This window comes from Ornithodoros turicata, chromosome 6 (genome assembly GCF_037126465.1).
Source record: "Ornithodoros turicata isolate Travis chromosome 6, ASM3712646v1, whole genome shotgun sequence".
Taxonomy (NCBI): domain Eukaryota; kingdom Metazoa; phylum Arthropoda; class Arachnida; order Ixodida; family Argasidae; genus Ornithodoros; species Ornithodoros turicata.
In genome coordinates this window covers 47,393,622-47,407,593 of record NC_088206.1, presented here as the reverse complement: position 1 = coordinate 47,407,593, position 13,972 = coordinate 47,393,622, and the positions used below count along the sequence as shown (strand labels likewise).

Sequence of the window (13,972 nt, the reverse complement as noted above, 5' to 3'; positions counted from 1 at the left end):
AAACATGTAGCGTATGCGGAAGAATATTCATTTCCTGCACTTGCTGGCTGAAACAAAGTCGCCCGAACAGCGTTACCATCTCCTGGAACATGCTACAAAGAATCAGTTAACAGCTATTAGAGAGATTTGTATAAATCTCTGTAAAGGGAGCATCCAAGTGACTCCGAGTGTGCGAAAAAAACTGAAACCTTATGCAATCCCAATTCGAGCATTGGCAAAACGAGACGGTAGCAGTGTGCAGAAAGTTTGCAGAGTATTGCAACAAATTGGTGGGTTTTTGCAGTTCCTCTTGCCATCACTACTCGGTCTCATCTCATCACTAGGGGGCAGAGCGATTGCAAAAGCACTCGAAGTAGAACCATGCAGAAGTACAAGCTTGTTCCATATCGCGAATCTCCTATTCCTGAAATACTGCACAAGAATGAACTGGATGACATCAAAGCAAAAGAGATAATTCAATATCTCCACTCTTTGCTGCATCCCAATGTGGTGACGGATAGGATTGCGGCAGCTACAAGGAAAGAGAGTGCACAGACGACAGAAGATGAGAGAAGTGACGCTGTCGCTGCTTTTATGAGCAGTGGTTATAAGGTCAAAGCCAAACAACTTTTGCATATACTGCAGCAAACCATTTCGTGGGACCCGAATCAGATCATTATTGATGGACAGCCACAAGAGGATACCGATATAATTGACCTCGTTTATTATCTCGTATCCAGAGCTCGTAGTACTCCGAGACCTTCATATCTTGATCGCATGTTACCTCATCTGGAGAAATTGAATTTGCTGTCACTCATTGTACCCTCATCACGACTTCAAAAGGGTGTCACAGTATCGACTTCAAGCAGACGCTCACCAACTCTCGCTACTGAAACATCGCCACCGCTTAGACGTGCCACAAAACGTGCTCGACATCAACAATGGATTCCATTCTAGCTGAAGATGAAAAGGGTTACTTTGAAGATGCAAAGATACTGCCTCACTTCCCCTCAAGACATCATAAAAAGGTATTGGCAATGCTTCAACTAATAACAACTGTACTGGCGTACGACGAGAGTGGAAGAGTTATCTGTCACGGCAGAGTGATTCCCCAATCCTCTATTGTGGGGTTGTTGCAGTACGAACTTCACAATAAGCAGCCTGCTTGGATGAGAGGTGACGTTTCGGCTACGATTAATGCATATCTGACTCTCGACGCTCTTCGAGTGCACGGCAGGAAGCGAAAGTGTTGATGGCTGCCTACTACGATCCACAACATGTTGCCAGTTTTGGTGGAATACAGAGACTTGCGCAAGGCAATGGTGTAAAGAAGAACAAAGTTGTCAAGTTTCTGAAGACGAGTGATCCTTACAGTCTGCACAAAGAGTTCAAGAGGCCTTCGATGTTCCGTAAAATAGTAGCCCCTGGTGTGAAGGAAACCTTCCAAAGCGACCTGAAGGATGTACAGAAACTTAAACATCATAACAGTGGCTTTCGCTATTTGCTATTCTGCATAGACGTTTTTTCTCGCCTTCTTGCAATTGTACCCATTCATAATAAAAGACCACCTGAGATAGTACGTGCTTTAAAGCTTGCCTTTAGACGAATCGGAACACCCCGTCTTCTGCATACGGATCGCGGGGGGCGAGTTCGTCAACAGTTTAGTGCAAAAGTTTTTAAAGAAAAAGGGTATTCATTGGTACAGCTCGCATTCTCAGTATAAAGCCGCTAACTGCGATAGAATTCAAAGAACTATAATGTCTACTCTATATCGTATCTTTACATATCAGGGCCACAAATAATATGTAGACATCCTACCTCTCGTAGTAAAAGCATACAACAATCGAATATATAGATCTCTTTCTGCTAGACCCGTGGATGTAAACAAAGGAAATGAACCCATTTTTCGAGCGAGACTCTATCCCACCCCAGTTGAACCACCAGAGCAACCACGCTACAATGTTGGAGATATCGTACGAATTGCTAAATACAGACACCAGGTGGTAAAGAAGTACTTAAGTTCTACAACAACAGAATTGTTTATTGTGCGTGCTATCCAACTGGGTTATCCCATACCCACCTATTATGTGACCTGAACAATGAGGATATCATTGGCGGTTTTTATGAGAGCGAACTTGTACGAGTGCGACAGATTCCAACCGTAGAAAAGATTATAAAAAGACGAGTCAAGAATGGCGAGCTTCAGCACTTGATTCACTCCGGTGACAGCTCGAAGTGGGCACAGGGAAATTATCTTTTTGATTGACTGACTCAATATGGACTGCTCCCAGACTTCGGATGTGCCTGAAGGATGCAGGACTATCGAATACCTCGATTTTCGAGTGCAAGATCTGTAGTGGAAAGCCTCATGCAACGTGGAAGGAAATGACGGACTGCAGTTTGACAGAGGGATCCGATCCAGTGATAGTGGAAGCCTTTAAGGTAGTCGCAGACATGGTGCTATTTCAAACGATGCCAGATAGCGATGTAGCGATGTTTGGAAGATTACAAAGAAAATCTATGCTGGAGTCCACAGTGGCTGTTCGATGAGGTCGTTCCCAGGAGGTTTGAAAGTAAGCCAAGACTAGGCATGCACAATTGACAGTCTGTTGCTTTGGATGAAGTGGATGCTCTACGAATTGCTGAAGAGAGTCTATGTTTCATGGAGTATGCTGTCCGCTCAAAACTTCATTTTGTGGCAGGCTACATTAGTATGATGACCATCGACCTTCTTAAAAATAGACTACTGCCTAAAAAAATTCCACTTAGCAAAAGCAAAACAAAAATTCTCTTTAAAACCCCGTTCTTGTCATTTCACTGTGTGACATGGATAAGTGCGGGTGGTTTGTCACTTCTCTTGGATTCCATATATGTCTAGCAATAGTACTGATATTACAGTTTAAAAAGCCACAATTTTCCACTGAACTTCAACAAGGCAACTGTACCCTGGAGGTAGAACTGGAGGAATACGTTTATGTGCACAGGTGCCCCTCGGACTTGCTCTCCATTAGAATGTGGGATAAAGATGGTCGAGCGAAGCGCTATGGTGTTACACTGACACAAAACGAGACGCGTCAGTTGGATGAATGGCTCCATCGAATCATGTTAATGAAACATTTCATTACCAGCATGAGTATTTGCAAGTGTGTTGTCTATGTGATGAACGCATGTTGACACTCCGTCGATGTCCTGGCAACATGTATTCTCTGAGTCGAATGGTTGGCAGACGGCCTTCCGGCTATGAAATTCCCTGTCGAAAAAAGCTATCACTTCACTGTTCTTATATCTGAATAATAAAAGTGTTATGTCTTGAAAGAGGATGTCTCTAAAGCTTACCATGTTCGTAATCCTCCCAGCATCAGCTGGGAGGGATTTTCATTTTCTTCCTCAGGAATTTCTTCTTATGTAACCACGCGAGAATCGATTAGTATCGGCCTTCAAAAAAAGAAAAAAGAAAAGGGCGTGATTCGTGTGCTTTCCTCTGTCCAATGGATAACAAATCTCAAGGCTGGTTAGCAATCAGGTAGGAATCGCTTGTGAAATGCGTAAGAGGGTTCTCGAGAAAAAAACAAACAAAGAGAAGCTAATTTACATGAGTTGCATTGCAAGTATGAGGAACACCAATATTGGGGTCACGTTTGGCGAAAAGAAACTATTCACTACCTAAGAAAGACTACAGAAGACTCCATTATCTACACGTACGTCTTCACAAGTTAAGAAAAAAAAACTGTCGAGTGAATCTAATTTATAAAAGATGCAAAGCAGCCAGGTACAGTCGTATGAGGAAAAGCCAATGCCAGACACACATTTGAGATAGTGATCAAGGAGAAAAAGAGGTTATTCGTTGCTCAAGTCGCCACAGGGATTGTTATCTACATCCTCAACAACAAGATACTTTGTACAAAAACGTGCAAAGAGGAACTAATTCATATGGGTTACACGACTGCCAAGAGTGTAAGGAAAAAGCGATATGCTTAGTTGCTACAAAGAACAACGAAAGAAAGAGAGAGAAAAGGGAGAGATTAGTCAGACATAGTTGACTATATAAGGTTACTTGATAGCCACATGCCGTGTGTGAGTGTATGTCTTCAGTGACCGCCGGCATGTCTCGTGAGTCTTCTTCCTTACGTACTATACTGCCTTTTCGGGGTCGCTATGACTCGTTAGTGTAAAGCGCGGACCCCATAACAAGAGACACGCGACGCGCTGCAGAATTTGTCGCTGTCGCGTCTGGTCATAGCGCGACCAGGGGCGCGAAGCTGTAGTATAAATCTATTGTAGCTGAAAACTCACGTGACCTCCGGAGCTGGACCAATGACTGAGGACTAGCCACCCTATTTTTTTTTCTTTTTTGATTATGACGTAAATGACGTGTCATCCGTTTCTCTCTCACTACTTTCCTCCTCTCTGCTCTGCTTCCCGTCTTTTGTTGTTCCTTTTTTTTCTTCCATGCACTGTTTTTTTGGTTCGCGTTTGTTGGAATGCAGTGGGAGTTACAGGAATACGATGAAGCCTTGGTTGTTTTTGTCACATTAAGTATTTTATTGTGCGACATACGGTTATGCAAGCAAGATGTACACAGGATGACATTAACATTGCTCCAGAATTTGCTTGAAGAAGCCTGATAATGTCGGACTGCCTCTGGCAAGGACTGCTACTGGGAACTGGAGCTCAGTGGCTGCAAGATGAAAACAATTGGTATCAGATATACGGTTATGCATGCGAAAGTTGCAATGTAAATAGAAAGAATAACGGTGCTATTGAACGGGAAAAATAAGAACGGTGGTAGGGTTGTGAGAAGCTCGCAGTCATGGGGAGTGATGAGCGACCTTAGTACGAAAAATACCTTTTATTGCGCTACTTCACCATTATATATTCAGATCGATTAGCCTGACAATCTTGGCTTTGGCGCTACGTACAGAACAGCTACTAAGTCAACGCGTCTGACGAAACTTGTCGAGCGAAATCACCAAGAATCAGACTTACAGTAGCGTCATACCTTTATACAGTACGACGTGAACGGGTATTTAATCATAACATTTAGATAATATTGTTTCACGAAAAGAAATAGAGTCTACCATCGTATCTGCAAAGCTACGCTGTCTGTCTCGGTCACCGCGTATTCCGGTAACTGTTAAGCAACTTATTCACAATACACGAAGTGAATGCGGTGTTGTGAGGCAACAAGCAACGACAAATGACTTACCTCTCGGCAGTCGTTGACCAGGTGTCGGGTACGAGGCGTTCGGACGCTCGAATAGTTTCTACACCAAGAAGCAGAGCACAAATGTTGCGCAGGCATCTTCCCTGGCAGCTGTGACTGTTCGAGGACGCTCACATGATCCAGCTTGCGTTTTTAAACAGGAAAAATCACAACTCATAGTCCAACACAACCGCTACACAACGCAAGCCGTCCGAAACGGACGCCGGCGACTCCGTGGACGCCGGTTCCAACCGGCACAGCCGCCGCTGTCGCCTGTTCGAGCGCTCGCGAACAAGTTTGAAAACAGCCAATCATCGCTCAGAAAACGAATTCATCCTCATGGGAACGAATCAGTAATCACTAGCCACCGGATGTCTCCATGACGTTCAATTTGTGACGTTTTCTGACGTCCGATGACGTGTGTTGAACTTTGGGACATTGAGAAGTTGGTACAATGGACTGAAGGACGAGGACGAAGAAGAAGCAGGTTGCACGGGTTTGGTTTTTTGTGTTGTTGAACATTCGGGTTCCAGATTTCGAAGGAACAGGTTGTGTGGTAGTTCGCTTCGCAGAAATAAATGCGATTGGATTTGGGCTTGGAGTTCTTCCATTAAGGTCCGGGACAGGAACTTCTAAAGAAGATTGGTGCCGAAACCCGGGATACAAGGAAGAGACGAAGGATCTCCGTCCACTCTAGATAAGGCATTCTGCGAACTACTAGGCCTACAACAGGAGATGGAACACATGGAAGACCTGCTACGTCGTCGCCGAGGGCTAAGAAGCGCATTGTCTCGCACAGTCAATGAAGCCACAGAGAAGCTCACTGGTGTCGATCTAGCGGAAGAGGACATAGAAGTGCTCGTTGCTCGAGTAAAGAAGCAGATGGACAATTTGGAGCGAGTGGATGCGGAGTTGGAACCTTTGTGGTCAGAAGAGGAAGTTGAGCAAGAACAAAAAGAAAGCTTCGAATATATTGACCGAGCGACAGCTTTGCTGGCACGGCTACAGTTCAGGCTAGAACGAATTAGCCCGACAAGGAGTTCGACAAGAAGCTCACAAGGACCTATTCCAGAAGCGAGACAGGCTGATGACGTTGGAAGTGCGAACGTTCGAGTCAGGTTGCCCAAGCTGGAGATTATAAAGTTCAACGGCCAGCGCAAGAATTGGATGATGTTCTGGGAGCAGTTCCAACAAGTTGTCCACGACAACCAGAAGCTCAGCACGTGCGACAAGTTCAATTATTTACGAGCAGCACTGACCGGGGAAGCGGCGTCAGCCATTGCTGGGCTACCGCCAACGGAACGATGCTATAATGATGCTGTGGACATCCTCAAGGGACGTTTCGGCGATGAGTCGCTTCAGATAGAGGACCACATGGGCAGGCTCATGAGTCTCCAGCCCGTGAAGACAGCCCAGGATACGAAAGGACTACGGAAGCTTCATGACGATATCTCATCGCACATGAGAGCGCTGAAAGCACTGGGCGTAGCCGAGGAGTCTTTTGCGTAGATGCTGTATTCACTCATGATACGGCTTGTACCTCAAGGAATAGTCATCAACTTCAATCGAAAGACGTTGGAAGCTCAAGAGGAGACATCTACAAACAGTAACAATCAGGCAGTTAGTGCCGAGGACACTTCAGTAGGTCCCGACAAGCAACACGTGACGAAGGTGACTGAATTCATGAAGTTCCTCCGAGTGGAGGTAGAGAGCAGGGAGAGATTGAATGCCCATGAAGAAAAGCCTTCGTCAGGGTATAAGCAGAAGGCCAACGAAGTTAAGACCCAGCACACAAGGAAATTCAGAAGACCGTCATCGGCCTCAGCGCTACTTCATACGTCAGATGATAGTCCAGAATGCTTCTTCTGTAAAGCGCGGGAGCATGTGACTGCAGAATGTAACGCGACGATTCCAAATGAAGAGAAGCTGCGTCAACTGCAAGAAGCAGGACGATGCTTCAGATGCACTTTGCCAAATCATGTGTCAAGAAGGTGTTGGCGGAAGGTCAAATGCGGGAAATGTCAGAAGAGACACGTTTCGTCAGTGTGCAAGTTTGGAAGTCAGGATTCTCCCAGCAAGGGCAAGTTGACCGGCGGGACGGCGCAGCTAAGCTTGGAGTTGGTGGAAGAGTCAAGGCGGCCAACAACCGTGCTGCAGACAGTCGTCGCCTGGTGCAAAGGAGAAGTTGGAGCGGACAAGTGCAAAGTTATGTTTGACACAGGAAGCTAGAGGTCGTTTGTGACACTACAAACTGCTCAGAGGTTGAAATGCAAGACAGTTGGTCACGAAGCATTGAGAGTTGGCGTGTTCGGAGGACGACAAGAAGAGAGGACGTTTCGGCGAGTATCCCTCAAGCTTCAGAGTATGTACGGCGGTAGGGAGTACTACATGGAGGTACTTGTCACGGACGTCATCAGCACCCAAAACACCGTAGCACCATGTTCCAGCATAATCAACGAAATGAAAGGAAGGAACCTTTCAGTACAGCACTTGGTCTGCCCTGAAAGTCGAGAGCATATTCAGGTCCTCGTAGGCACGGATCAATACTGGGAGCTCGTAACAGGAAGAGTTTTGAGACTGGGAAGCAGTTTACGGGCAGTGGAAACAAGACTAGGATGGACAGTTCATGGAGTGTGCCCAGAAAGTGGAATAATCAAGCACTGTAATCAAGCTCTGGTGTTACGTATAGCACTGGATGAATTAGAAACAGATACGACGTTGAAGAAGTTTTGGCAGCTGGAATCCATTGGAGTGACACATGACGCCGACGATGAAAGGGACAATACAGTGCTACGTCAGTTCTCAGAAACTGTGAAACTGAAGGAAGGGCGTTACGAAGTAGCGCTCCCGTTCAAGTCTACAGTGGACTTGGGAAGTAACAAAGAAGTAGCTCTGAAGAGGCTTAATCAGTTGACTAGAAGACTCACTCGTAATCAGGAGCTCTTGAAGAGGTACGACGAAACTATACGAATGTACAGTGATGAGGGCATGGCCGAGAGAGTATACAGTGACGAGGAAGACGTCGTGTACTACATGCCACATCAGGCGGTTCTCAGAGACTCGAGCACCACAACAAAACTTCGGGTGGTATTCGACTGTTCGTCCAGCTGCGTCACTGCCAAATCGCTCAATCAGTGTTTAGAAGCAGGACCGAATCTAAATCCGGATGTTGTGGAATTGTTAATGAATTTCCGGATAAAGAAAGTCGCCCTGGTGGCCGACGTACAAAAAGCCTTTTTACAAATAGAAGTACGAAAGGAGGACAGAGATGCCCTACGTTACCTGTGGTATGAAACAACGCCAAAAGGAGGAGTGCCACTACCAAAGATAGAAAGCTGGCGGATGACGAGAGTCCCATTTGGTACGACGGCAAGTCCGTTTTTGCTTGCTGCTACGTTACGGAATCATTTCAAGGCGATGGAAGAAGAGTACCCAGAGACGGCGAGCCGCCTAGGGAAACACATGTACGTCGACGACCTGGTCATCGGAGCCACTGATGTGCAAGAGGCAAAGAAGATCGCTAAAGAGGCAACAGAGATTCTGGAGCGGGCGCACATGAAGTTACACAAGTGGGCGTCAAGCGACAATGACGTGCGTCAATTCTTGCAAGCGGAGTCTGGTGAAAGGACATTAGGAGACACGAAGGACATGCAAAAGGTCTTAGGATTAGCCTGGCTACCGGACGAAGACGTTTTAACGATTTCAATGAACGACGTATGGGACATGCATCAGGAACGAGGAGACACCAAGCGACGGGTCCTGCAGATCACTGCACGAGTGTACGATCCTTTGGGAATGCTGGCACCTTTCACCGTATGCGCAAGAATATTATTCCAGTTGTTGTGGAAACGAAAGGTTGGTTGGGATGACATACTGCCCATAGAACTTCAACCAACATGGAATCAGTGGTGTGCAGAGTTGTTGCACCTGCAAGACCTGAAAGTATCAAGGTACAGCGGGCAGGACAAGGATGCAGATGTCGTGTTCACGGATATACATATATTCTGTGATGCAAGCCCCGCAGCTTATGGAGCGGTATCATATACAGTTATGGAAGATTCCAGTGGTACAAAGAGCCCAACAATGTAATGGCGAAGTCTAGGCTCGCGCCGATAAAAGAACTGACGGTTCCACGGCTCGAGTTGATGGCATGCCTGGTAGGAGCAAGACTAGCTTCCTACATCACAGAAAAGATGCAAGTCACTCCAGTTCGACGACACCTGTGGACAGATTCCAAAATTGCGCTTTGCTGGATACGTGGAGATCCACAACGATGGAAACAATTCGTCCACAATCGAGTAAAAGAAATTCACGAGCGCACGAGGACAACAGAATGGGGATACTGTAACAGTAAAGAAAACCCAGCAGATTTGTTAACAAGAGGAATCTCCGCACGAAAGTTGATCGAAAGCAAGACGTGGTGGTCAGGACCAAGCTGGTTGTCTGAGGATGAAAGCGAATGGCCTGGTGGCAGCTCAGATGGTGACTTTGCAAAAGACGAACTAGAGGAAAAGGAATCAAGACACGTATTGCAGACAGTAACGACGGTGACAGACGACGTCATCGACATGCGAAGGTTCAGTACGCTGAAGAAACTGCACAAAGTCATGGCCTGGGTTTTCAGATTCACCGAAAAAGCGCGGAAAAGAAGTCGCCAAAGCGGACCGTTGACAGCGCAGGAATTAAGAAGAGCTGAGGAACAGTGCGTGAAAACTGTGCAGGCAAACGCGTTCCCAGAAGAAATAGCAGCTGTGCGAAGCAAGAAACCGCTCCCGATGAGGTCAAAGTTACAAGGCAGCATGCTGTTCGTGGACGGAAAAGGCCTTCTCAGGTCAACAGGCCGATTGCAGCAGAGCGACTTGCCCTACGACCAGAACCCAGCAAACCATTAATATCCCTGGGACATCCCTACAAGATCGCGAACGTCCTGAATATCTCGACATCCATAGGATATCTATGGGATATCGCACAATTTTATCGCGTTTTGGGCTTACTCCAATAAACAACAGATGTCCCTGGTATGTTGGAAGGATATCGCGCTCTGGATGTTTGAATGTCCCATGACAGGCAGCCTGCAGATCCTAGGGATATCTATGGGAGATCCAGGAAAGATTTGTTTGTCCTTATAGAGACGGTAACCTGAATTAAAAACACGGCAGTTAATAGGAAGGGATGTCAGGAATGTTATTGGGTATACTTTGAGTTGATGCAGATACACAGGAATTGCGAAGATACATCCTCGTCACCGTTACAAATGGTTTACGCCACGCTACCCTTAACGAACGTGTGTGTAACGATTTGTATTTCAGTATACGTTCCATCCAACTCACAAATAGATGCTACTGCGGGTTATTCCAAGTGGTCCAAGTGAGGTGGGCAGGGTTCGGCACATATGCTGGCAGGCTAAGGTAATGTGTTTGTTCCCAAACGGGAACAATGGTATCAAATGGGTTAAAACAGACAACAAATATTATTTGCTGGTACACAGTTGCAGAAGCACTCTACAAACACTAAATATCTCATGCACAAAATTTTTAAATGCAAAATTTCGTAATCTCCCATATATATCCAAATATCCGTGGCAGATGTCGCAGGGACTTTCAGTGGATCTACAAACATGGCAGAAATGCTAGTCGCTGGGATATCGCATGGATGTAAAACGGATCTGTGGCAAACTCCAATGGATATCCAAACGTCCCGGGCGAGATATCTTAGGGACATTTGCTGGATGTATCTGGTTTGCTGGGAAGCATCCCATGGTATTGCCAAAGGGAGATCATTATTCGGAGTTGTTGATCAGACAATGCCACTGGGACTTGCTCCACTCCGGAGTAAGGGATACACTTGTGCAATTGCGGGAGAGATACTGGATTTTGCAAGCACGTCAGGCGATCAAGAAAATTTTGAGGAAATGCGTCGTATGTCAGCGATATAACGCAAGAGCTTCAGGACAAGAACCGGCTCCGCTACCAGCAGCAAGGGTGACCCAGGCAGAACCGTTTACAGTGATTGGACTTGATTTCGCCGGACCGCTGTGGATAAGAACTCGACAATCTGCGAAGAAGGGGCACTTCGTGATATTCGTGTGTGCAGTCACTAGAGCCTTGCACCTTGAGATAGTACAAGACATGTCAGCATCCACATTTCTATTAGCGTTCCGGAGGTTCGTGGCGCGACGGGGAATGCCCAACATAGTCTACAGTGACAATGCAAAGACTTTTCGAAGGAGCAACAAGGAGCTCCGAGAGTTATGGGACGTAGTCAACAGCAAAACAGTCAAGGGAAAGGTTGCTGACTGGAGAGTAGAATGGCGATACAATGCTCCTCATGCTCCTTGGTGGGGCGGCTTTTACGAGCGTTTAATAAGGTCAGTAAAGGTTGCTCTGAAAAAGACGATCGGAGCAAGGTGTCTCAAAGAAGCTGAGCTCAGCACAACAATCACTGAGGTCGAAGCCGTGTTGAATTCGCGACCAATAACCTATGTGTACGAAGATGAAAAGGAGCGGCCATTATCTCCATCAGCATTTCTGACTGGAAAACGACTGACGACCCTGCCAGGTATACCCTCTGGCAATGTGTATGGAAGCAATGCCACCACGATACAAAGGTTGTGGCAGAAACGGGTGGAATCTCTGGAACTGTTCTGGAAGAGATGGTACTCGGAGTACCTGACAGAACTGCGCAACCTCTGTAGCAAGCGCAAAGGAGGCATACTTCAAGTGGATGACTTGGTCATCATCCGCGAAGACGGAAAACCAAGGCAAAGATGGTCGATGGGAAGAATAGTCCGAAGTTTTCCCGGTAAAGACGGCAAAGCAAGAGCTTTCGAGGTTCGCATCCCAAATCAAGCAGTAGTAATACGTCCGGGAGAACTGCTCTACAAGGTGGAAGTGTGAAGTGGACACTTAACAGAAGAAAAGTACCTTTTCTTCGGGGGGGAGTGTGTTGAACTTTGGGACATTTAGAAGTTGGTACAATGGACTGAAGGACGAGGACGAAGAAGAAGCAGGTTGCACGGGTTTGGTTTTTTGTGTTGTTGAACATTCGGGTTCCAGATTTCGAAGGAACAGGTTGTGTGGTAGTTCGCTTCGCAGAAATAAATGCGATTGGATTTGGGCTTGGAGTTCTTCCATTAAGGTCCGGGACAGGAACTTCTAAAACGTGAAACGCATGAAGCGCCTCACTTTATCCCGCAAAGGAACTGGCGAGTTTCGGGCCCTTGGCGCGACTTCCTGGTCCATTTGAGCAGCGACATTTCGTCGCCGAGAAATGATGTTTTTGGAGAAGCATTGCTTATTTTATTCGAGCTAAGTTGTAAATTGCCATAAATATACCAAAAATAGTATTTCATTCGTCAAAACGAGAACTTGTAATGAAGGTGCTATGTAATATTCACCGTAATGCAGTGGCGCTGCGGTTGAAGTTCCCAACGCCCCGCCCACTTCTTCGTCTGCTACTTTTGTTGGTTGCCCTCTCCACCCTTTCCCTTGCCCACGCGTTCAGTTCTTGTTTCACGCCGTCAAATCTAGCTGGTTTTGTCAAACAACAGGCAACGAACTCAGCGACATGCTACAAATATCTACTGGGAGTAGATGCAGAAATATTCAGCCGCGACTGAGCTTTTTTGACGCTCGTGTGGCGGCGGTGACGTCGATTTTGTCGCTTCTCGCGTGTATCTGCCGCGTGTCGCTTGTTATGGGATTCGGGCTTAAGAGAAAATCACTTATGTATATAGCATGAGAAGTATGATATATCGAATAATATATTTGGGAAGCTTTTTCGAAAAATGACTAAAAGAGGGTTCCACTTTCTAGGAAAGACATAACTTTGAGGTCCGTGACTTGCTCGGAGTTGCTGTGCTTCATGCATTTATGTAGTCCTCTATGAGTAGGTGTTTTGTAGGACCTTTCCAAAAAGTTTTTTTCAACTCACTGGAACGCGCACTTTCTAGGAGTATCCCCGGGTCCAAATAGTCATGTCCATGATTTGGAGTTGCTGTGCAGCTGTGCTTCAGACATCCATGTAGTCTCCTAAGGGTAGGTGTGGCCTTCCCAAAGCTCTCTCGACTCAGTGGAGCGTACTCACTTTTCCTAGGATCACCATCCAGGTCCATTTTTCGTCAAATTGCTGTGCCCATTCTTCGAGTTTCTGTGCTTCAGGCAACCATGTAATCTTCCATGGGTATGTGTCTTTGTAGAACAATTCAAATAATTTACTCACCTGAGCATACACTTTTTCTAGGATCATCCCCATGTCAATTTCTTCAAATTGCCGTGTACGTGCTTCAAACTGCTGTGCTTCATGCAATCGTCTTACAATGAAAATAAAATATAAAAACGAGACATATGTTTGGTTATCAATCACTTGCATGAGCCTGGGCGGGGCCGGCGCGAGATTGGTCTGGGCTATCTTGCTCTCAGCGTACTGTTAACAGCGTCTGGCTAGTTATGTCACTGCTAAATACGTACTGCTCCCAGTGTAGAGCAATGTCTGGAGAGCTCCAGCGTCCTGCTAACAACGTCTGGCTAGCTATGTCATTTGCTAACTACATACTGTTCCCAGTGTCTAGTGCCCCCAGCGTAGAGCAACGTGTAGCTAGAATTGCGTGATTGCTTCCAGCGTCTGGCTGGGTATCCCAGTGCTAACTACGTACTGCGTACGTATGCTCCCAGCGTCCTGCTAACGACGTCTGGCTAGGTATGTCATTGCTAACTACGCACTGCTCCCAGTGTAGAGCAACGTGCAGCTAGAATTACGTGATTGCTCCCAGCGTCTGGCTAGGTATCTCAG

The 13,972-nt window shown here is 46.3% G+C and overlaps 3 protein-coding genes across 3 annotated transcripts; all 3 read left to right on the top strand.

Annotated features, from left to right (window-relative positions):
• The first annotated feature begins 5,917 nt into the window (after nucleotides 1-5,917).
• On the top strand, nucleotides 5,918-6,691 carry LOC135398584 (uncharacterized). The gene has a single exon (XM_064629972.1). It carries the CDS (start codon nucleotides 5,918-5,920, stop codon nucleotides 6,689-6,691), a length of 774 nt encoding a protein of 257 aa, XP_064486042.1.
• An 855-nt stretch (nucleotides 6,692-7,546) lies between these two features.
• Nucleotides 7,547-9,271, top strand: LOC135398582 (uncharacterized). The gene has a single exon (XM_064629971.1). The coding sequence runs from the start codon at nucleotides 7,547-7,549 to the stop codon at nucleotides 9,269-9,271; it is 1,725 nt and encodes a 574-aa protein (XP_064486041.1).
• A 2,039-nt stretch (nucleotides 9,272-11,310) lies between these two features.
• On the top strand, nucleotides 11,311-12,078 carry LOC135398581 (uncharacterized). Its single transcript, XM_064629970.1, has one exon. It carries the CDS (start codon nucleotides 11,311-11,313, stop codon nucleotides 12,076-12,078), a length of 768 nt encoding a protein of 255 aa, XP_064486040.1.
• The last annotated feature ends 1,894 nt before the right edge of the window (nucleotides 12,079-13,972 follow it).